The sequence below is a fragment of the Nerophis lumbriciformis genome, linkage group LG04 (genome assembly GCF_033978685.3).
Source record: "Nerophis lumbriciformis linkage group LG04, RoL_Nlum_v2.1, whole genome shotgun sequence".
Classification (NCBI taxonomy): domain Eukaryota; kingdom Metazoa; phylum Chordata; class Actinopteri; order Syngnathiformes; family Syngnathidae; genus Nerophis; species Nerophis lumbriciformis.
Genome location: NC_084551.2, coordinates 32,032,391 through 32,057,478, shown reverse-complemented (window position 1 = coordinate 32,057,478; position 25,088 = coordinate 32,032,391). Strand labels below are relative to the sequence as shown.

General features: G+C 40.5%; 1 protein-coding gene across 2 annotated transcripts in view; it reads left to right on the top strand.

Annotated features, from left to right (window-relative positions):
- The window catches only part of kirrel3l (kirre like nephrin family adhesion molecule 3, like), a 107,469-nt gene that overhangs the window by 52,903 nt on the left and 29,478 nt on the right, over positions 1-25,088 (top strand). For both annotated transcript variants that reach the window (XM_061952682.1, XM_061952673.1), the window contains exons 2-3: positions 16,373-16,528; positions 24,277-24,426. In XM_061952682.1, coding sequence (XP_061808666.1) covers positions 16,373-16,528; positions 24,277-24,426 — 306 coding nt within the window. The remainder of the gene's footprint in view (positions 1-16,372; positions 16,529-24,276; positions 24,427-25,088) is intronic.

Here is a 25,088-nt window from a genome sequence, read left to right as displayed (position 1 = left end):
TAAAGTAGCGAGAAACACATCAATAATGAATAAAGCAAAACCTGTTCAAGACCAAAAATCACTTCATATTCTCTACTGCTCGCTAGTGTTACCATATCTGAGTTATTGTGTAGAAATATGGGGAAATGACTACAAAAGTACACTTCATTCACTAACGGTGTTACAAAAAAGATCAGTTAGAATAATACATAATGTTGGATATAGAGAACATGCAAATCCTTTATTTATTGAATCAGAAATACTGAAATTCCACGACATAGTGAATTTGCAAACAGCTAAAATTATACACAAAGCAAACTATAACCTGCTACCCAAGAATATTCAACAGTTCTTCTCAAAAAAAGAGGAGAAATATAATCTTAGAGAAAAATTTAATTTAAAACATTTGTATGCACGTACAACACTTAAGACCTTCAGTATATCAGTATGTGGAATTAAATTATGGAATGGATTAAGCAAAGCAATCAAACAATGTACTAATATGATCCACTTCAAGAAACTCTTCAAACTTAAAGTGTTTACAAAGTACAAAGAAGAAGAACTATGACAAACATTCTCAATTTATTTCATCCATCCATTCATTCATTCTCAAAGTAATCTTACTTATCTCATCATATGAAATATGACTTACTTCACCAATTATTATTATTCATTTATTACTATTATTTATTTATTTATTTTTATTGTGATTATTTATGGAGTATATTGTGAATAAATTGTGAACAGGAAGTGAAGAAAAAGTTTTAGCAACTGTTATGTGAAGAAAAGGGGTACGATTAAATAAGCTCTGCTTCTTCCTACTCCTTTTCGAACATGTTGAAAAGAGAAATTGAAAAAATATGCAAACAAAACTGTGTTTAGATAATTGATACTTCAAACTTGCATGAATAAATCTTAAGGAATATAACATAACTTGGCTTCTGAGAGCTTCAAAATGTAATGAATAAAATGCTAAAGTTGTTGATAAACAAGCAGTTATTTTAATAATTAAATATGGTCATTTTAAATGAATTATTATGATCATTTAAAATTAATGATTTCAAATATGTTTATTTTAATGTATAATTCTATGGCTGGATGTTATAAGGAGTCAGAAAAAATACAAATAAAAATACAATTAATTTTGATGTTTTTAGCAAAATATAGTAAAAATGTTTTTTTTTTTTTTTTTTATTAATAAATTTTTAGGTAAGATAAACATAATACAATTTATCTCTAGTCTGGATGATTTAGTTCTTGTCACCCTGTTGTCCTCCCGTCATAAAGAAAAGGCTGTCCTCACTCAGGTCGGCATGGAGCTGGAGGTGGCGTGGCCTCCAGCTCCGGCTGAAAATCGGGAGATTTTCGGGAGAGTATTTGTCCCGGGAGGTTTTCGGGAGAGGCGCGGAATTTCGGGAGTCTCCCGGAAAATTCGGGAGGGTTGGCAAGTATGGCGTAGTGTAACATAGTAGAAACGATTTGGGTTACTACCAAAATGGAATCATTTTTTTCCCTGACATTTCCTGAAAGTTTCATCAAAGTATGGCCATAACTTTGTGAGCTAGATCCACTCGACGTCCATTGCACCGGTCAAAGGTTTCTCATTGTATCCCTTTGGGTTGAGTTTTTTTCTTGCCCTGATGTGGGATATGAGCCGAGGATCTCGTTGTGGCTTGTGCAGCCCTTTGAGACACTTGTGATTAAGGGCTATATAAATACACTTTGATTGATTGATTGATATGTTGCTAACTAACTTCCAGCCAGGCAGACAGACAAACTGTAGTAAATGAATAATAGTTGCATGTTTTGTATCTGTTGTCCCTGCTTGCATGCTGACAGGCCGACACAAACCCCTGCGAGTCTGGCACCAGGGATGCAGAACAAGGGAAAGGTGATATAGGATGCAGGGAGTAGGGAAAAAAAGTGGGTGACAGCTGATGCAAAGGCTGGAAAAACAGAGCCTTGTCACAATAAAGTCTGCGATTAATAGCACCTTATCTCTGAGGGATGTGCGTGGTGTTGATTTCATGGATCATGAGTGGAGATGTGCGTGTGATAAAGAGACAAATGAGAGGGGGTGAGAAGGCACGCAGTTAAGGATTCAGTGGAGCAGCCAAGAGAGGTTTGTGGTTTAGATGAGCGGGTCCACTGGCTTAAAAGAGGTCTCGTTTTGAGCCAAGAGTTTCACAATGGAATAAAGGCCCGGAGAGGATGCTGGGGGGATTAAACCCGGGCAAAACAGCTCTTAAAAAGCAGTTAGATTGCAATTTGGGCAGAAAAATGCAGACGAGGAGGAAAAGGTGGTGAGAGAGGGTGAGTGGAAGTGCAGCCAGAATACATAAGGGAGTGATTTTTTTTTATTTAACAGATAGAGGGCCGAGACAGGTAGAATGTGTTTGCATGCTGGGCACTGCAGCCCGGCCAGTTGGTGGGTGGTATCTCTTGTTGGGGGCTTTCAAGCCCTCAAGTTCTGTACAAGTCATGCTAATGAGCTTAGCAGCACACCAAACATGAGATGGGTGCACGGTCCCTATGGGGGCATTCGGTTTGATTCCACTACCTCAGCACTACTTTTTGTTTGTGCACGTTCATGCACGTCCACACGCGCACACACCCTCACACACACACAAGACTAGGAAGACAAAAGAGCCTGACTCCAAACAAAGGGATAATAATTCTATACAGAGAGAAATGGAGCTTGCTTTTTCAGCCCGATTTAGAAGCCTTATCTAGACAAGGCACAATGGATGGCATTTGGGGAGAAGGGTTGTTTATTCCAAGCTTGACACTCTTTTTTTTGCCAATTGCCTTGTTTTGTGTGCATGCGTGTGTTTTCTCCTCATTTTCTGCTCTCTGGAGTCTATTATGGAAACCTCACAGAAGCAGGATGCAGGACTTTGCCTCAACCATTTAAAGAAAAAGAAATGGATGGGATGGATGGATAGTTAGAGCAAGTTTTTTTTCTTTGGGCGGGGGAGGGGCGACATTTTAAATTATTTCTACATGAAACAAATGTCCAGGCATGCTAAGTTCTTAGAACTATTTAAGATAGGACATGGTTTTGAATTATTTTTAGCGGATGGAAAAAACAGGACTAAATGCAGCTTAATTTACTGATTGGAAGAAACTGACTTTTCTGTGTAAAGTAATTAAACCCTAAAGTTTTTTCAGGAGGTATTCCAATACCAATCATTCATGAGTGAGATCTGCATCAATCACATGTATTAACTGTTCAATTTACTTATAGTCAGTGCTATTGACAGTTAAACAATATCAGCACAATATTCTAAAACATTCCTTATTCTCTTTTATCACATACAATTAATTAACAAATAACTAATAGGGGTGTCAAAAAATATAGATTTTTGAATGAATCGTGATTCTTATTTGTAACGATTCCTAATCGATTTAAAAATGGATTTAAAAAAAAATGTATGTTTTTTTTCCATCTGTCCTGTCCAGCCACTCAGGCAAATCATATTATTGATGTATAACTTTATAACATTTTGGAGTGTAATTATTATTTTTTTAAGTTTTCTTTTAAGTTGTGTAGAAATTTATCACAGCTGTTTATCTATTGTATGGAAGAATGTAGTTTATCATAAAACTGGAACCTAATGTTATAAAAAAAAAAGTATTGATTTTCAATTGAGAATTGTTTTAAATGGAGAATCGATTCTGAATTGAATGGTTGCCCCCAAGAATCGAATCGAATCATGTGGTGCCTAACAATTCACAACCCTAAAAAATCCAAAAATACTATTACTCATTTAAACCCTTTTTTCCCTCAAAGTCTTCCTGTATCCAAGGATTTGTTCATTAAAGAACAAACAAACAAAAAGAATTTCAGCAAATACAAATATCAATCTAATCATTTTAGTATCGATCATATACTAATATTACCCATGGTGTTGTCACCACCAATTTATGGATCAATCAGCCCTCCTTTTATGTGTCGTGTTCTGACACCAACAGTTATATTATTCTCTCTGGAACTCGTATTACTCTACTTGTTCATTTCCTGTTAATACCTGCTTACTTTCGGCAGTAACATAATTCCATCTACCCTTCTTAAACTTTACTAAGCACATATTTGTCGGTGTTGTTTCAAGCCAGTTTAGCGGGTACCTCAGCTATTAGCATACCATGTAACATGTTTAGCCTCATCCTCCAGTGAATATGATACACAAGATACTAAGAAATGCAGTTTATTTGCCAAAACGGAGGTGCGTATTATTAATTTATCTTAGCGTGACATGACAGTGAAGAAATATTTACATTTACATCTTGCTCTTAAAAGCAAGGAAATACAAATGCCAATCTAATCATTTTAGTATCGTTTAGTATAGTTCAGGGGTCGGCAACCTTTACCAGTCAGAGAGCCATTTTGACCAGTTTCACAAATTAAAGAAAACAATGGGAGCCACAAAAATCTTTTGAAATTTAAAATGAAATAACACTGCATACAAAGTTTTTTTTTTGCTTTCTGCTTTGTATAATCCAAAGGTCTCAGACACGCGGCCCACACCTTAATATGTAAATTGAATGTTAGTGCGGCCCGCGAGATTTACATGAATGGCGCTTGACAGCGTTATGCTTGACAACCCTCCCTGTTTTTCCGTTAGACTACAAATTTCAAAGCGGCTGTTCTCTCGAACGTGTCGTGATGGTACAGCATTTAGCGCCCACTACAACCAACGTGCCGGCCCTGCCACACGTTGTTTGGGGCTTCTGCTTGCTCACGTAAGTGACAGCAAGGCATACTTGGTCAACAGCCACACAGGTTACACTGACGGTGGCGGTATAAAAAACTTTAACACTCTTACTAATAATGCGCCACACTGTGAACCCACACCAAACAAGAATGACAAACACATTTCGGGAGAACATCTGCACCGTAACACAACATAAACACAACAGAACAAATACGCAGAATCCCATGCAGCCCTAACTCTTCCGGCTACATTATACAACCCCCCCCCCCCGCTACCAAACCCCGCCCACCTCAATCGACACACGGACTTTTGATGTGTGGGGGAGCAGGGTTGGGGTGGGGGCGGGGTTTGGTGGTAGCAGGGGTGTATAATGTGGCCCGGAAGAGTCAGGGCTGCATGGGATTCTGGGTATTTGTTCTGTTGTGTTTATGTTGTGTTTAGGTTCAGATGTTCTCCCGAAATGTGTTTGTCATTCTTTTTTGGTTTTGGTTCAAAGTGTGGCGCATTATTAGTAAGAGTGTTAAAGTTGTTTTATATGGCCACCGTCAGTGTAACCTGTGTGGCTGTTGACCAAGTATGCTTGCTGTCACTTACGTGTGCAAGCAGAAGATGCATATAACAAGGGGCTAGGCTGGCACACTGTTTATACAGATTGTAGAGGGTGCTAAATGCTGTACCATTATGGCATGCTCTTATTATTATTGTTAGGGTGAAAGTCGGAGAATATTGATCCCGGGAGTTTTCTGCGAGAGGCACCGAAATCCGGAAGTCTCCCGGGAAAATCGGGGGTGTCGGCAAGTATGCAGCTGAGCCGCATCAGAGTGATCAAAGAGCCGCATGCGGCTCCGGAGCCGCGGGTTGCCGACCCCTGGTATAGTTAGACCAGAGGCGTCAAACTCATCTTAGCTCAGGGGACACATGGAGGAAAATCTATTTCCAGGTGGGCCGGACTGGTAAAATCACTTAAAAACAAAGACAACTTCAGATTGTTTTCTTTGGCCAAAAATAAAACGGGTACATTCTGAAAATGTACAAATCACAAATAATCCTTTTGACAAAACACTTCAAATTCTGAGGGGGGAAAAAAAGTGTGCGGTTTGAAAAACAGAACAAACTTAAGACTGTCTCAGTGTATCTACAAAGCCAATAAACATGAAGTCATCTGGGATTGAACAAAATAAACAAACTTCTAGGTGTCAAATACCTCATTTGTCATGTCCAGGTATTAATCCTGTGCTAACTCAACAAACTACACACACGGAGGTAGAAACTGTTGAAGATGGTTGCGTTACACTCACTTTTCTCATTTTTGACAGACACATTTAGGGGCAATGAGGGTGCCAAAGAACAATGCGTTTGAAGCAGAAGACCTAAAACTGCAGGTTTTGTGTTTCATTTGTTCGAGGGGAGGAGCCACAGCCACGCGTTACCTTAGTGCAGGGGTAGGGAACCTATGGCTCTAGAGCCAGATGTGGCTCTTTTGATGACTGCATCTGGCTCTCAGATAAATCTTAGCTGACATTGCTTAACACAATAAGTAATGAATAATTCAGCTGGTAATCACAGTGTTAAAAATAACGTTCAAAATATAAAACATTCTCATGCATTTTAATCCATCCATCCGTTTTCTACCGCACCTGTTCAAGAAGTCACATTATTGTTAAGAAGTAATTTATTTATTATTGGTTAGCTTCAGAATAACACTGTTATTAAAAAGAATAAGAGACTTATTATACTCTAAAAATGTTGGTCTTACTTAAAAATGCACGCATCTAGTTGTATTCAGTGTTAAAAAATATTATATACTGTAGCTCTCACGGAAATACATTTTAAAATATTTGGCTTTCATGGCTCTCTCAGCCAAAAAGGTTCCCGACCCCTGCCATAGTGGTATGCGCTATACCTCTTGCTTGGCCCCGGTATCAAGCGTTTGCTTGCCCAACAGAGTTGTTATCGCGACACCCAGTGGACACATTTAGATCGGCAGTTTATTTCATCAAAAAAATTTCAGCTCAATTTTATACTTGGCAAACCCATCTCGCGGGCCGCATAAAACCTGTTTGCGGGCCTGAGTTAGACTGACCGCTTGTGAGTGCTTTGGAATGGGGAAGGATCGGTCACAGCTCGTTGAGGAAAGCAACTGCCGCGTGCTTTCCCCCTAGAGAGTTTCCAAGAAAAGGCTCCAATAACACTGGAAAAAGTTTTTGATTTGTCGCTAGTAGCTGTTTACAAACAAAGTCGCCAAGAGGATTTGGAAAGTCGCCAGACAATGGTATGAAGACACAAAATCAGCTGCTAGCTTGTCAGCCAGGGGACTACAAATAAACACAATATTAAGTAGCGGGCAATGACAATCACATACTATTTCGATAAAATCGTCCAACACTAATCTGTTGCAGAACAATCGTCACACGCCTATTTTTTAGTTTGCAGAGGACATTTCTGTTTTGCATAACACGGCAATTTTCTCCCACCAAAATGTGTAACTCTGACCGAAGAAAGCGAACACAAAAGGTTCTCAGGAGGACATGTATGTATAAAAATGGTGTGACAGATTAGAAGTGCTGAAGGGAAGGTAGTAAATGCACTGTGCTCTCTGTTAGATTCCCATTATAGCGAAAGGTCATCCACAGTGCCATTATCACTCCCAGTCTTTAGCTTCATCGCTATAACACACACACGCGCGCACGCACGCACGCACGCACGCACGCACGCACGCACGCACGCACGCACGCACGCACGCACGCACGCACGCACACACGCACACACGCACACACACACACACACACACACACAGTGGCAGATTCAATCTAATTCTACAGAGGCAGATGTCCAGTGGTGAACAGATCACTGCTGACATCTGTCCATCTTCTCCTGATCCGCGCCCATGTGAATGTACCCCTATCGCTTCACATGAAGCCGGGAAGCTCCAAAGCTCTTTAAACAGGTTGCGGGCAATCCTGAAAGGCTGTTTTGCATTTCACTCCGACCATGTGACACAAACAGCAAAGTCGCGGCATCAAAGTATACTGCTAAATGTGCCCTCCAGTGCCTCACACTTTTCTTTCCCTATTAACCCAGCCTTACTACTGCACACACACACACACACACACACACACACACACACACACACACACACACACACACACACACACACACACACACACACACACACACACACACACACACACACACACACACACACACACACACACACCTTCACAAAGCATCACACGGTGTCAGCCTGAAAGACACATACACTTAGCCCCATGTGGCGTGAAATGATATTCCATTTGGAGAAATCCGGATTAAAATGTTTGAGGCCAAATGTTTTTTGACCCTGTTACCAGAAAATGGAAACACACACGTACATTCTTGTATTTGTTACCTTCTTGAGACCTCCCAAAAATGCCTACCTCTTCAGGACCACCCTTTCTAGATATATAAAGATTTGTATTTACGACATTAATAATGTATACATACTATGCAGATATGAACAAGCTCGTTGCGAAAAATGAGTTGGAATCTCACAAGAAAAAGGTCACAAATTCACAAGAAAAACTTGGAATTTTGGCAGTATTATAATTAAAGTCGTCATTTTACTCAATATTGTGCAATATTATGATAAAAGTTGGAATTTTACTTAACAGACGCAATTTTACAAGAAAAGCTTTAAATGTTGGCAATATTATAATAATTGGAATTTTACTTAGCAAAATTGTGACAAAAGTCATAATTTTACTCAAAAAATGTCACTATTTTACAAGAACAAAAAAATGTAAGTCACCATTTTGCATTAAAAAGTAATAATAAAAATAAAACAAAGTAATAATTTTACGAGAAAATATTGCAATATTACAGAAACAGAAATAATATGACAAATTGCTCCCAATTTTATAAGAAAGAAGTAGACACATTGTGAGAAAAAGACTGCTTTTAGTTAATTGTTTTGTTATTGGTTTTTTTGTTTGTAATCTTCATTATTTACTTTGTTATTACAGTATGTCTCTATATACCTATTTTATTTTTTCTATTATTTTTTGGCCAAAGGGGGCACATTTCAATTTCTTACACACACTTGTTATTTCATATGTTGACCAGAGGGTGAGCCCGTTTAAAACAGACACAGTCAATTTCAAAAATCCCTCCTTTTTGAGATCACCCTAATTTTGATAGATTTCACCACCAGGGGTGCAAATGAGACATTCTCTATTAGATGCAATGGTTTTCCGTATTGGGACCATGATTTATGTCCTAACTTGTTCACCGGTCCTCATATGGAAGGTACTTTTCCTTGTTGATGTCTCAAGAAGTGTAGAAATACAAGAACGAACACACACACACACACACACACACGCACACACACACACAAGAAGGTACATTTCAGCAATGAGGAATCTAAATGTGAAAAGCTTGAGAGGTAACATTAATCCAACACATGTATTACAACTAATCCACAAAATGGGAATATAGCTCATGTGGACGTTCTAGGTAGAGCAGCCTTTTAAGGGTGCGTTCAAGATCCTCTAATGTTTGGCTTGGTTAAAACAAACTCTGGTGCGTTTGCTCTGCTAGCAAGGTTCGTCTGGTCAAGTGTCAACGTGTGCGCCAAACAAGTGGGCCATGGGGTCTTTGTGGCGGTTTAAGTTCACTTGAGCACTAAAGTGAACAGACACAAGACACAGACAATTGTAACAAAGATGGTGCAGAACTGAAGGATAGTTAAGAAGAAATGCTGTTGGCTGACCTACAAAACTGCAGGGTGCGGCCAATCCTGAAGGTTGTAGTAGCTCAGGGGTGTTCAAAGCCCAAAGTGCGGCTGGGGGGGCCATTTCCGACCCGTAGCTAATTGTTTTAAGGCCCACGGCAAAACCGTTAGCATTCCAATATTAGCATGCTAGCTTCTTTTTTGCTAGTTTTGAAGTTATACTCCTCAGCGTCAAATATTTTGTTATTAGACAAGTTATGCCTGTTAGCAAGCTAATGTTAGTATACTACTAATTTTTTTTAGGTGTATACCTCAGTCATATTTAAGTAATTAATGCCAGCTAACTTTTTTTTCCCAGGTATACACAGAGTAATATATTATGGTATTTCAGTTACCACAAACGCATTAGCATGCCAGATATTTTTTTTAGCTAATTTGGCAGGTAAACACTTCAGTGTAATATTTTTGGTATTTCATCAATGCTAACTGTTAACATGCTATTGTTAGCATAGTACTGGTAGCATGCTGTTGTCGTTGTTTTTTTAGCTCATTTGGAACTTTTTTTTTTTTTTTACTTGACGCTATTTGGGCAGCGTGCTAACTGTTTGCATTTCAGTTCGGCTTTGGCATTTTCTAAATATAAATATATTGTACTGGTTTTGAAGGTGAAAACTACCAAAATGGCCCTGCATCATTTGATCTGCCAGTCTGAGGCCCTCAGTGGAAACATTTGGCCACCACTGCTGTAGCTAAAGAGTAGACACCATCAATATTGTCACCTGCAATAGGTTTACTGGAGATTAATAATCCCCATCATTCCATTTTCTCCACAGCTCATCCTCACTCGGATCGCAGGAATGATTATTATATAGAATGTTTTTAAAATGCGAGATAGGATACAGGAAACTTTAAACACGAGGGCAAGGGGAAAGAGGGTCAACATTTAACAGTCTCCCAAGGAAAACTAGAGGGCTGACAGTAGGATTACGTAATAAAACAATATACATTTGGACTACAATGGATTTTTTAATTATATCACAATAATGCCAACCAAAATTGACAGCACCAAGTTGCACGAGTCTACAATGTAATGTAGCGTCCTGACAGACGTGGCTACTAACTAGTTAGCGCAGTTTTAGTATATGTATTTCCACAGTGTGAAGACGTTCTTTTAAGTTACTAATCTTTGCCTTCATGGCAGCAAATAAACGTAAAGTATCATTATAACTAGAGATGTCCGATAATGGCTTTTTTATCCGATATTGTCCAACTCTTAATTACCGATTCCGATATCAACCGATACCAATATATACAGTCGTGGAATTAACACATTATTATGCCTAATTTTGTTGTGATGCCCCGCTGGATGCATTAAACAATGTAACAAGGTTTCCCAAAATAAATCCACTCAAGTTATAGAAAAAAATGCCAACATGGCACTGCCATATTTATTATTGAAGTAACAAAGTGCATGCTTTTTTTTTAACATGCCTCAAAACAGCAGTTTGGAATTTGGGACATGCTCTCCCTGAGAGAGCATGAGGAGGTTGAGGTGGGCGGGGTTGAGGGGAGGGGGTTCATGTGGGGGGGGGGCGTTGTAAGCGGTAGCGGGGGGTGTATATTGTAGCGTCCCGGAAGAGTTAGTGCTGCAATGGGTTCTGGGTATTTGTTCTGTTGAGTTTATGTTGTGTAACGGTGCGGATGTTCTCCCAAAATGTGTTTGTCATTCTTGTTTGGTGTGGGTTCACAGTGTGGCGCATATTTGTAACAGTGTTCAAGTTGTTTATACGGCCACCCTCAGTGTGACCTGTATGGCTGTTGACCAAGTATGCTTTGCATTCACTTGTGTGTGTGAAAAGCCGTAGATATTATGTGATTGGGCCGGCACGCAAAGGCAGTGCCTTTAAGGTTTATTGGCGCTCTGTACTTTTCCCTATGTCCGTGTACACAGCGGCGTTTTAAAAAGTCATACATTTTACTTTTTGAAACAGATACCAATAATTTCCGATATTACATTTTAAAGCATTTATCGGGTGACAATATCGGCAGTCCGATATTATCGGACATCTCTAATTATAACTAAAGGGCGAGGAATAGCCAAGTAAAGCAAGCTAGCTTAACTGTAAAGTAGTGAAACATAAGAATAAATGCTTAGAGTATTTACATACTTGCGTCACAGCGAGAGTGACCAGCTATGAACAAGAAATTAGCAAGTATATGAATAAGCATCAAGGAGCAACTAGACTGCGCGAACATGTTCGAAATCAAAATAACTCAATACATAACGCATACATCAGCAGCCAAAGGAGGAGGTTTTGTAACGCCAAATAATATACTTTGATATACACTATATTGGCAAAAGTATTTGGCCACCTGTCTTGACTCACATATGAACTTGAAGTGCCATCCCATTCCTAACCAATAGGGTTCAATATGATGTCGGTCCACATTTTGCAGCTATTACAGCTTCAACTCTTCTGGGAAGGCTGTCCACAAGGTTGCGGAGTGTTTTTATAGGAATATTTGACCATTCTTCCAAAAGTGCAATGGTGAGGTCACACACTGATGTTGGTCGAGAAGGCCTGGCTCTCAGTCTCTGTTCTATTTCATACCAAAGGTGTTCTATCGGGTTCATGTCAGGACTCTGTGCAGGCCAGTCAAGTTCATCCACACCAGACTCTGTCATCCATGTCTTTATGGACCTTGCTTTGTGCACTGGTGCACAGTCATGTTGGAAGAGGAAGGGGCATGCTCCAAACTGTTCCCACAAGGTTGGGAGCATGGTATTTTTCCAAAATGTTTTGGGATCCTGAAGCATTCAAAGTTCCTTTCACTGGAACTAAGGGGCCAAGCCAAACTCCTGAAAAACAACCCCACACCATAATTCCTCCTCCATCAAATTTCACAATGCAGAAAGTCGGCGACGTCTTTGCACTATGCGCTTCAGCATCCGTTGACCTCTCTCTTTAAGTTTACGTGGTCTACCACTTGGTGGCTGAGTTGCTGTTGTTCCCAAACTCTTCCATTTTCTTATAACAAAGCCGACAGTTGACTTTGGAATATTTAGGAGCGAGGGAATTTCACAACTGGATTTTTTGCACAGGTGGCATTCTATGACAGTTCCACACTGGAAATCACTGCGCTCCTGAGTGCGCCCATTCTTTCACAAATGTTTGTAGAAACAGTCTCCATGCCTAAGTGCTTGATTTTATACACCTGTGGCCGGGCCAAGTGATTAGGACACCTGATTCTGATCATTCGGATGGGTGGCCAAATACTTTTGGCAACATAGTGTATATCTTAGTGATGTTTTAAGAGGCTGCTAATAAAAGTAATAGTTAGCAAATATAACTGTTTAAACCCTTATTTGGTGTGTGAATGTAACCCAGGACTTAAGCTTTCTTATTATTTTGTTAAAATAGCAGCCAATGGAGAAGCTCCGGGTGTTTAAATCTGGTGAGAAGTGGGTGTTTGTGTGTCTGCCGTCTTGTTCCCTTTGTGTGCCCCAGTTCCTCCCTCGCTCCCCAACAGGAACATATTCATGTAATTAAGCTGCTAATACACCGTCAAAGAATTGTCTAATTCGGCAACGAGGAATTAAAGGAATCTGGCATGAGTCATTAGCCAGTCGAGATGTTCCGTCGAGCCTTTTCAATAAGGGATCTGGAGAGCTGTGAATCACCCGTATGGTGTAAAAAAAGCTTCAGCGCGTCTTCTTCGCTGTGTTTAAACGAAGTGTTGATTGCAGAATGTGAGCGTATGAAACGGTGTGTGGGTGTGGCACACACAAACATGTAATCCCTTTAAACAATCAGCCAACGAAGAGAATTATTAGCCATTGTAAACACTTAGATACACTGGGCATGATACTTCATTGCAATCAATTTTTACCCGCTCGCTCTGTTTCGCAAGAACAAAAAAGAAAAATCCCAATCTCCTTCTGCCGCGAGAAGATTATGAAAGTTATCATCACTTCATGAATGCAAAACGTTAAACAGGCAAGTAGCTTTTTTTGGTAGGAAAATGCTATTCCTCACTCTGCGCTTGAAAGCCTGAGCTCGGAGACTTCTCACTGGCAACCTCAAATTGGCCCCTTTTTATTCGCACACATGCAGCGTACCTTTGTGGAGCCACAGCTCGATGGGCTATTTCAACACTTTTGTAAGCGTGATGCACAGACACACATCACTCGTGCGCTCGACTACACGTTTTCTTTTTAGGGTGAACAGGCTGTTTACACCCACTATGGCTCTATGGATGGAAAACAGTATGGATTGGTTGGCACCTAAAGCTTTGTTTTCTATCAGGCAGTACGATACATACTGTTAAGGGTCCTGAATAGTCTTTACCTATCCGAACCGTACTATGGCAAAAGGAAGTGTACCATTTCCATATTTATTATCAGTCGTGATCTACACCGGTTTTACCATGAATTAATGGTGGACCCCGACTTAAACAAGTTGAAAAACTTATTCGGGTGTTACTATTTAGCTGTCAATTGTACGGAATATGTACTGTACTGTGCAATCTACTAATAAAAGTCTCAATCTCCAGGCCTCCATTTTTAACAGGGGAACCAAATCATCTCGTAAATATTCAGCTCGGAAGAGTTAGGGCTGCATGGGATTCTGGGTATTTGTTTTGTTGTGTTTATGTTGTGTTACGGTGCGGATGTGCTCCCGAAATGTGTTTGTCATTCTTGTTTGGTGTGGATTCACAGTGTGGCGCATATTTCTAACAGTGTTAAAGTTATTTATACGGCCACCGTCAGTATAACCTGTATCGCTGTTGGCCAAGTATGCATTGCATTAACGTGTGTGTGCGTGCTGAAGTCGCACATATTTTGTGATCGGGCCGGCACGTTGTTGGAATGGATGAAAAGCAGACGTGTGGACTACGATAAACGCAGTGCTTTTAAACCACGCCCCCAAGACTGTGGTCCGGGTGGACTACGAGGTATAATGACTAATGAACACCTTCGTTCGATAATGAAGGTTGCCTCAGCTCAAAGCCTGAGCCCCGACATTAATGAACTAGCATCCAAGAAAAGATGGCAGGTATCTGGCTTGGGCACATCAGATTAGATCAGTGTGTTGCAAACTGAGCAGTTTAAAGTCCTGAATGGTTGGTTTATTCATTGTTACTTTATTTTCTAATTTATTAGCCTGTGGAAAAAGTTAATGTTGATATTTACCTCAGAAGGCTGCAAATAGAAAAGAGGCATTACATGTTTATTTAAATTGTATTTGATATGCCACTGATATTTTTAAATTATTATTATTATTATTTGAAACTCGATTTTGTATGTCACTATAAAGTTATATAAGCCTTGCTTGTTCACTATTCAATGCAAAACTTGTTTGGGTCCATATTAAAAGGTTAATTTGTTCAACCTTGGCCCGCGGCTTTGTTGAGTTTTAAATTTTGGCCCACTCTGTATTTGAGTTTGACACCCCTGCTCTAGATCATAGAGTAAGCGTGTGTAGTAATTCTTAAGATAGCTTGCAAGCTAGCACGAGTAAATGAGCAGGATCACCGGTCAGTAACTTCATCAAAGTGTTTCAGGGTTTTACGATAACTTAATTTTACAAAGGTAACATTAACTGTCGAGAGTTTTACTGCAGTTTATCGTTACATCTCTATAGTGTAGTGTACTGACAGTAGTGCTGTATTCTATTTGAGACACAGCCCAAGTATCATGGTCCTGTGCCCCTTTGCAACTTTTCCACATTAAAATGCAAAAACATAACCGAAGAAAACCGCTTGGTGCAAAGTTGGCTTTAATCATGCTGCTGGGTGGCGAAAAAGTGTGGAGGGTGCGGGACAGGGTTCAGTCCACAAGCCCGCCCTGAGATGAAGTGGTTAATTGGGTGCAGAATAAACACTGCCAACAACCTTAGAAGAGCCCCCAAGTCCCCCCATTCAAATTCAAGAGTGAATAGAGCGAGAAAGCAACAAAAAAAATGGTGAGAGCGTAAGAGAAAATCCCTGCCACCCTCTTTGGAGAGGGGGGGCTGCTATTGAAAAGCTATTAAACTTGCATTTAGCAGGATTGATTGGGAATGAAGAGGCCTATTAAAAGAGAGGGACAAGGGGACAATGGCGCGTCTCTGGTCGCCGTATGTTGCCCTCCTTTCAGCAGCTTTCTTTACTGGTGATGCTTGAGGGGAGGGGGGGTACCCTGTCTGTTTAAGCGCTCCCACCAAGAGAAGCAGTTCAGGCTGTGGGGGGGTTTAGCCCTGCCTGAATAGAGCCCTCTTTATCTTCCCCCAGTCCCCCTTCCTTTCCATTCTCCATTGAGCAACAATGAAAGAGAGAAGGAGAATGAGTTTTTCATTTTTTTTTTTTTTTAAAGACTCACACAGAGAGCCCACTTAGATAACCAACCAACTGTCTCTCTTCCCCATCCTACGGATTAGTTACCTCTGGAGTGCTGCCATCTTCCCCTGCCAGCATAGGGTGTGTAATACTCAATCCTTAGCATCGCGGCAAACATTTAGAAACCATATTCGTACTGCGTCTGAAGGCCGGCCAAGCGATCTGTTGTGTACCGCACTTAAACACAGCAGCACGACCGCGGCAGGTGTCTCTGCTGAATTTCGGAGGGTACAAACAAAAACGTGTCCCAAGGGATTTTCAGTGAAATTTCAATTGTTTAACTTTTTTTTTTTTTTTAAGTATAGAAAAAAAGCGCTTCATGCCAGTGAGCTTACAAGCATATGGTCTTGGGAAAGAGTTAAATAAGTTATGAGGCACAGCTGACTTGTCTTGACTTGGAAGGGAAAACAAATGAAATGCTCACAAAAGTAAGCGTCATCCATCTTTTTTTAAATGACAGTCTATTGAGGGATCACTACGTTTCTGACCGTACACACCTGCTGCCATTTCGATATGATTTGCCCTGATAATGTCAACTCTTGTCAACTTCACAATGTTTACCCCCTCTTCTCCCCTTCCTCTGTCCTTGCAGTCGCCACACGAGCAGCCTACTTCTCCCAGCAGCCTCAGGACCAGGTGGTGGTGTCTGGGCAGTCCGTCACTCTACCATGTGTCATTGTGGGCTACCGGGGTATGGTGCAGTGGACCAAAGATGGACTGGCGTTGGGTGGTGAGAGAGACCTACCAGGTAAGATCTCAGTCTATGTGGCATTGACTTATTGGATTTGTTCACTGAAACGTTTAAAGTACACAGTGAACACATTAGTTCCACTGGCATGGAGTTTTTTTTAGTAATACCTGGAACCGGTGACCATTTATACGCGGTGTGTCAAACGTACGGCCCAGGTTTTATCCAGCCCTGCGGGATGAGTTTGCTAAGTATATAAATGAACCGAAATTTTTGAATGGAAAAAACTGCTGTTCTAAATGTGTCCACTAGATGTCGCAATAGGAATTATTTGTATCTTTGTAGATTATGCTACATTTGTAAAAAAAAAAAAAAAAAAAAACTAAACTACATGTTAGTGCACCAGTCGAGGAGAAAGAGCAAAACTCCATAAATAAATTTGATTTTTTTTAATTTATTTTTTATCTTGATTGATTGAAAATCAACACCAATGAGTTGACTGATGAACATTATGACATAATTTAGTCGGAAAGTATAAATAACGACAAATAAAGATAGAATATTAAAAACATTATGATTTGTACATTTTCAGAATGTGCTTGTTCTATTTTTAAACAAAGAAAACAATCTGAAGTTGTCTTTTTTTTAAGTTATCGTGCCGTGATTTTACCAGTCCGACCCACTTTGGAGTAGATTTTTCTCCATGTGGCCCCCGACCTAAAATTAGTTTGACACCCCTGATCTATACTCACAATTGGCCCTACTACATCACTTCCTTCTATTGCATTCTTAGGCCATGTTCACATTTTCATTTTTTAGATCAGATAATTTGACATGTGAATGCTATATACGAATTTTAGCACGCACTACGGTTGAGCAATATAAATGATATACCGTAAATCTGGCCGACGATACAGATTTTAATTCTATTGCTGTAGTGTGATACTGCATGTTGATGACATGTTCTAGTTGATGACAGTGACGACGACAAGCGTGCTCAACGTAATGTCTCTCCACAGAGCAAAACCACTTCTAAGTCACGAGTCTTCACCTCTATGGTGGCAAATACACCAGGTTTCTTAAAAGTATCAATGTCACCAGAGGATAAACAGGACGAGGAATGGCAAAACATGGTGCACGTACACATACCGTAAGAGGATACAAGAAGCCATGCTAAGTTTGTCATTTTTGTTAATGTTTTCAAACTAAGGAAATAAGTCCCTGGACATTGAAGGACCAAACCAAAAGATCCAATAGTGGCTTTTATTTAGTTATTTTGAACTGTAAATATGGGATGTAATGAGAGCCAATAAGGAAATAATTTAGATATTTAAGTAAAGTATTACACCACCATTCTGTGATTTTGTCGGATTGTAACTGATCAAAAAATGTCATCATTCTATGAGCTCGAACATTTTAAGTATCAGTACCCAAAATTCAGTATCACACACAACTGATGTAAAGTATCCAAACAACAGAATAGTAAGTGTGTAGTACATTTTAACAGAAAGTAACCAGCTATGAACAGTAAATTAGCAAAAAGTTTCTTATTGGCTATAAGTGCAACGTTTTTAGTTCCTGCTTGTACTCCTCTACTCAATCTCTACTCAACAATGGCGGGACATTGCTTTTGCCTTATCCATTTGTCTTTGTCCTTTTACTTTTTTTTCCCACTGTGGGCTAAAGTGTTCAAAACAGGGGACTTTGACGAAAGAGGGTCTCCAGGCTCTGGATTCTCCTTGGCACTATCGCTACCCAAAGGCTGGGCTGCACTGTATTTGTCCGCCTAAATCTCTGCTTCCACGCCAAATGTCTCGCTTTTTTCATCCGCTTTTAGGCACACAAACCGAGTTTGTGGAAGTGCATGGTAATCCTGAATGTACACTGGATGCACAATGCATGGAACATTTTGTGCGGATGTACCGAAATGTAGGCTCCATACTGAAAAATCTGAATACTTGAACTGTTACACCCTCAGGAATCATGTTATGTTCCTTTTTGGATAAGAATGTTTGAAAAAGCAACCATTACTACTATGAACATGTATAAGACCGCTTGGGGCTCGGTTGGCTTCAGCTTAAGTGTAACTAAAAACTACAGTACATGGATCAAACGCATGTGACAATTCCTAATCTACTAAACAGCAGACTGCCGCCAAACTATGCTGACCTAAAAGGTTGGTATGGTACAAATTGAATGTTTTGGAACCCTTTACATCTTTTGACAATGTAACTGAAGGAACTGAACCAAATATTACTAGATGGAACCTCAATTTATGGACTTATTTTGGTTCTTAAACGGTGTTCGTAAATAGAAAGGTTTGTACATTGAATCACTTTCTCCATAAGAAACAATGGAAACATGAATAATGGCTTCCAGCCTCGCCAAAAGTCCATATTTCACTAAAAATGTGTACACTTTGGAGACAATATAAAGCACTATACAGTACTGTATGTCAAACACAACAAGGGGGTGATGGATCAACCTAGTTTGCATAACAAAGACAAAACTAATCAGATTCAACAATGAAAATATTTAGTGGAAGACAGCCCTACAAAGTAGTACAGTAGCTAACAGGAGCACAATGCGGACTGAACAGTGAGCACAGGAGAGTGATCAGCCCGTCCACAATGGATATGCTGCCGGGCATAGAATTGGCTGCACTGCAGGCACACACAGTGTGGATGAAACGTTCATACACTGAGACAATGTTTGTATACCACATTCTGTCAGTGTACCGTAAATCGAAAAGTTTGTTCATCGAGGGGTTCATAAATCTAAGTTCCACTGTAGTTGGTGGAAACAAAGCTGACATTTAAATGGCATTACAGCCATTCACGCTTTTAAAGGGGAACATTATCACCAGACCTATGTAAGCGTCAATATATACCTTGATGTTGCAGAAAAAAGACCATATATTTTTTTAACCGATTTCCGAACTCTAAATGGGTGAATTTTGGCGAATTAAACGCCTTTCTATTATTCGCTCTCGGAGCGATGACGTCACAACATGACGTCACATCGGGAAGCAATCTGCCATTTTCTCACTTTCTTCGGTGTGTTGTCGGAGGGTGTAACAACACGAACAGGGACGGATTCAAGTTGCATCAGTGGCCCAAAGATGCGAAAGTGGCAAGAAATTGGACGAAATGTGTTCAAAATACGAGGCTGTGGGGAAAGCCGACGAAATGGTCAGTCGTTTGTTCCGCACACTTTACCGACGAAAGCTATGCTACGACAGAGATGGCAAGAATGTGTGGATATCCTGCGACACTCAAAGCAGATGCTGACATCAACTCCAAAACTAGACAGATCAGCTTTCAGGAAAAGAGAGCGGATGAGGGTATGTCTACAGAATATATTAATTGATGAAAACTTTATTCATTACTCGCGGTTTTACGTAAATTATTATACAAAAACTGTGTTTACCAGTAATTTAGCTTAAAAACATTTATTTTTTTCAATCATTCGAGTACATTCGGGTAGTCTTGTGTAATGCAGTATTTTGTGTCTATTTAGGTATGGTTAACCCGAGTGCTGAAATCGTGGAAAAATATATGTTCTTAGCGCACCTGAAACAGACTGTCTGCACTCTCAAAGTGCATGTTGTTGCCAAATGTATTTCATATGCTGTAAACCTAGTTCATAGTTGTTAGTTTCCTTTAATGCCAAACAAACATATACCAATCGTTGGTTAGAAGGCGATCGCCAAATTCGTCCTTGCTTTCTCCCGTGTCGCTGGCTGTCGTGTCGTTTTCGTTGGTTTCGCTTGCATACGGTTCAAAACGATATGGCTCAATAGCTTCAGTTTCTTCTTCAATTTCATTTTCGCTACCTGCCTCCACACTACAGCCATCCGTTTCGATACATGCGTAATCTGTTGAATCGCTTAAGCCGCTGAAATCAGAGTCTGAATCCGAGCTAATGTCGCTATATCTTGCTGTTCTTTCCGCCATGTTTGTTTGTATTGGCATCACTATGTGAAGTCACAGGAAAATGGACGGGTGTATATAACGATGGTTAAAATCAGGCACTTTGAAGCTTTTTTTTAGGGATATTGCGTGATGGGTAAAATTTTGAAAACAACTTCAAAAAATAAAATAAGCCACTGGGAACTGATTTTTAATGGTTTTAACCCTTCTGAAATTGTGATAATGTACCCCTTTAAAAGTGTAGTTTTTAAACTCCAATTCACACTCTTAAAGTACCAGTAGAGTGGAAATTCAAGTTGACCATAGATGCTTATTTAAAGTTAAAAGTTAAAGTTAAAGTTAAAGTACCAATGATTGTCACACACACACTAGGTGTGGCGAGATTATTCTCTGCATTTGACCCATCACCCTTGATCACCCCCTGGGAGGTGAGGGGAGCAGTGGGCAGCAGCGGTGGCTGCGCCCGGGAATCATTTTGGTGATTTAACCCCCAATTCCAACCCTTGATGCTGAGTGCCAAGCAGGGAGGTAATGGGTCCCATTTTTATAGTCTTTGGTATGACTCGGCCGGGATTTGAACTCCCAACCTACCGATCTCAGGACGGACACTCTAACCACTAGGCCACTGAGTATTTGTGTTTCATTGTATCCATTAAACCATAGCCAATTGTATTTACAATCCACAAAGTATATGAACACAGTTTAAACATCACAAAATGCCACAAAATTAAAATTTTGCTCTCTGAATACCTTCGGCCATTTTCGGAGATTGACATCACAGTAGTAACACTTCTGCACACTGACCATGTTATCAGATCAGTCATACTGGAAATACGCAAAAATTGGAAAGAAATGCGCAGTTTATCAGTCACAATTCTTATGTAAGACAAGAACACATATGCTTGGCTTTTTTATGCATTTTAAATCGTAAATAAATAGCTAACAGTTGATTTAACAAATCGAGGGTCCTCTGTTGCGCTCATTATACTCTTTAAAAATATACAGCAACTGCCAACAATGTTCCATTTACTGTATATGTCGTGACCTGAAAATTAACCAAATATGAGTGATATTGTTATTACAAGAATCAATGCAAACAGACTGTTTTAGCGGCGCATTGATAGCAGTGAGCTAATGCTAGCTTATGCTGCTGTTGTTGACACACTGAGCAGACGGCTGCTTCTGCTTCGTCTCAAACTTGCTAAAAGTAAATTATTGATAATTCATGCAGGTCTCACCTGGTAGTAGACAAATGTGGCCCTGCTCTGACAGGCTGGTCGACTTTCCCATCCCCCAATATGGCAAAAAAGACACTTCCTGCAGGAATTAATTTTTGACCCTTCATAAGTATTGCGATCTCCATCTTAAAAAGGGGAGCATTATCACAATTTCAGAATGGTTAAAACCATTACAAATCAGTTCCCAGTGGCTTATTATATTTTTCTAAGTTTTTTTCAAAATTTTACCCATCACGCAATATCCCTAAAAAAGCTTCAAAGTGCCTGATTTTAACCATCGTTATAAACACCCGTCCATTTTCCTGTGACGTCACACAGTGATGCCAATACAAACAAACATGGCGCATAGAACAGCAAATTATAGCGACATTAGCTCGGATTCAGACTCGGATTTCAGCGGCTTAAGCGATTCAACAGATTACGCGTGTATTGAAACGGATGGTTGTAGTGTGGAGGCAGGTAGCGAAAACGAAATTGAAGAAGAAACTGAAGCTATTGAGCCATATCGGTTTGAACCGTATGCAAGCGAAACCGACGAAAACGACACGACAGCCAGCGACACGGGAGAAAGCGAGGACGAATTCGGCGATCGCCTTCTAACCAACGATTGGTATGTGTTTGTTTGACATTAAAGGAAACTAACAACTATGAACTAGGTTTACAGCATATGAAATACATTTGGCAACAACATGCACTTTGAGAGTGCAGACAGCCCAATTTTCATCAATTAATATATCCTGTAGACATACCCTCATGTCAGCAGGCCAGGGAAGCTAGGGTCGATATTCTTCTCTTGATCTTCTTCGGGGGCATAAGGGACGGTAGAAGCGGTGTGAGCCAAGACATCCAGGGGGTTTAGCTAACTCGTCTGCGAGAACAAACTGTCGCCATTGCTTGCCGTGCTACCGAGGTCCTTTGTCTCTGAATAGCTCACACACTCCGGCAGATTCAATGGGGGTCTGGCGGCAGATTTCTTTGATTTTAGCGTTGGAAATGCATCTGCTTTGAGTGTCGCAGGATATCCACACATTCTTGCCATCTCTGTCGTAGCATAGCTTTCGTCGGTAAAGTGTGCAAAACAAACGACTGACCATTTCGTCGGCTTTCCCCACACCCTCGTATTTTGAACAAATGTCGTCCAATTTCTTGCCACTTTCGCATCTTTGGGCCACTGGTGCAACTTGAATCCGTCCCTGTTCGTGTTGTTACACCCTCCGACAACACATCGACGAGGCATGATGTCTCCAAGGTACGAAAAACAGTCGAAAAAACGGAAAATAACAGAGCTGATTTGACTCGGTGTTTTGAGAAAATAGCGGATTGCTTCCCGATGTGACGTCACAACGTGACGTCATCGCTCCGAGGGCGAATAATAGAAATGCGTTTAATTCGCCAAAATTCACCCATTTAGAGTTCGGAAATCGGTTAAAAAAATATATGGTCTTTTTTCTGCAACATCAAGGTATATATTGACACTTACATAGGTCTGGTGATAATGTTCCCCTTTAACGGAATTGTGTGGGTCGACATCCCAGCGAGAGTGGAAATATTACACCGTTTTATTCTGGTTTGTTGTTGTTAGTTTGTATGTTTAGCACCTAGCAATGCGGCGGATGCTAGCGTCGCAATGAAAATGCATCAATCACTCAGCTTCTAAAACTTAATGCTCATCCTCTTTGTGTTCAAGCTCAAAAATACAATGTCCTGGATCATAATTTTCCTTAAGTAATAGTTGTTGGCTCTTAAAAAGTCTGCTTGATTAGCATTGTGGTAAATTTTAAATGTGCTTTATAAATAAAGTTGATTTGATTTGTTGTTGATAAGAAAGGAATCTTTGGTTCCTAGCACGACGTCAAGCGATCACCCGACTAGCTTCCTCAATATCTCTCAAAATGGCTCGGGAATCTCTGTGAGATTGATACTATTTTAATCATATCTATTTATTTGCAAAATTTGGAAGTCGTTTGGTGTCATAATTCAGACATATATGATAATAGCTTCAATATAGAGGCAACTTATTTTTCCACTATGGTACTTTAAAGTAAATCGGCTGCAACTGCAAGTCAAATCTAACGATTGAAGTGTTCACACTGTGCGCAGGGACTGATACACCACTCAATCGCACGCTGTTCGTAACGTCTGATTATTTTGCACAATGAAAGTTTAGTCGAGGTTATTGCTCGACTGGATTGTGCATGTAAAAGTAGCAACACCTATTTATTTTGGTGTTTGTTCCCCGTTTGGGTTTTTACAAGTTTGAATGACGAAAGGTCAGCGACTGCTGCGCAAATGGACCTGTAATTTGTTGTTTAGCTTTTTAAGGTTCTTGTAGGAAGGCCGATAATCAATCGGCTTTTGTCACACGCTGACATTTGAAGACTTGGAACTTTCTCTTGGCCCTAGGGCCCTCGTCACCGTCTTTATTGTGTCTGCGCTTCAAGGACAGGCTCCTCATGCGTTTCATTTGCCGCCTCATGCTGCTCTGCACACACAATGGCTCAATCCTACTGAGGTGCTGCCTGACTTCATTCGGAACCTAAAGAGCTTTGCCACATTTGTCCAAATCTTCCCCCATTCATAGTTGTGTGTCATTACGTGTTTATTGTCGCTGACTCTTCTGTGTTCTGGCTTCACGCAGGCTGGACGCGCTACTCCTTAATGGGCGACCCGCTATCAGGCGAGCACAGCTTGCTGATCGATTCGGCAGAGCTGGTGGATGACGCCGTGTACGAATGTCAGGCGACACAGGCGGGCCTGCGCTCCCACCGTGCCAAGCTCACTGTGCAAGGTAAGATACGCAGCTCAGACCGCCGCCGCCGCTTTGGGAAGCGTCCAAACGTCACAAGAGACGAGTGTAATAGGAGACAAAAGTCGTGCACAATGCGTAATTATGCCATTCACAACATGCAGGCAAATTAAAACGACATTGCATTGTATACAATTTGACTCCCCCTCTTTAAATGGTTTACAATTTGAAAAATGATTTATTATCACCTCTCGGTGATACATCTAATTTCTTGATGGAAATGCAATGTGTAGGGCATAATTCAACTAAGGCTCAGCCAAGAGACGCTATAGGGGGAAGCAAAAAAAAAAAAAAAAAGTCAAGACTGTGGACGTCCCGGGCTAATGTGATTGCAGCAATCACAAATGACTCGCCTCGTCACTTGAAAGTCGAGGTCTGCATAGTTAGCACATTTTACAGTGAGCCACAACATTTGTCAACCGCAAGGCAGTTTTTACATTAACACGATGCGAGAGATCCACTTCTTCATGCAGGGGGTTGTGTGTGAGTGGGGAGGGTAGGCAAGGGGTGGGGGTTGGTGGGTATGGGGGGGGACAGGTCTTGTGGGAATGAACAAAGCACTGCTGGCATCTGGTGGCATTTGAGGGAATGTCACTCCCTATAAATCCAACTTTGGCCCACACGCTCATAAAGGAAGAAATGTA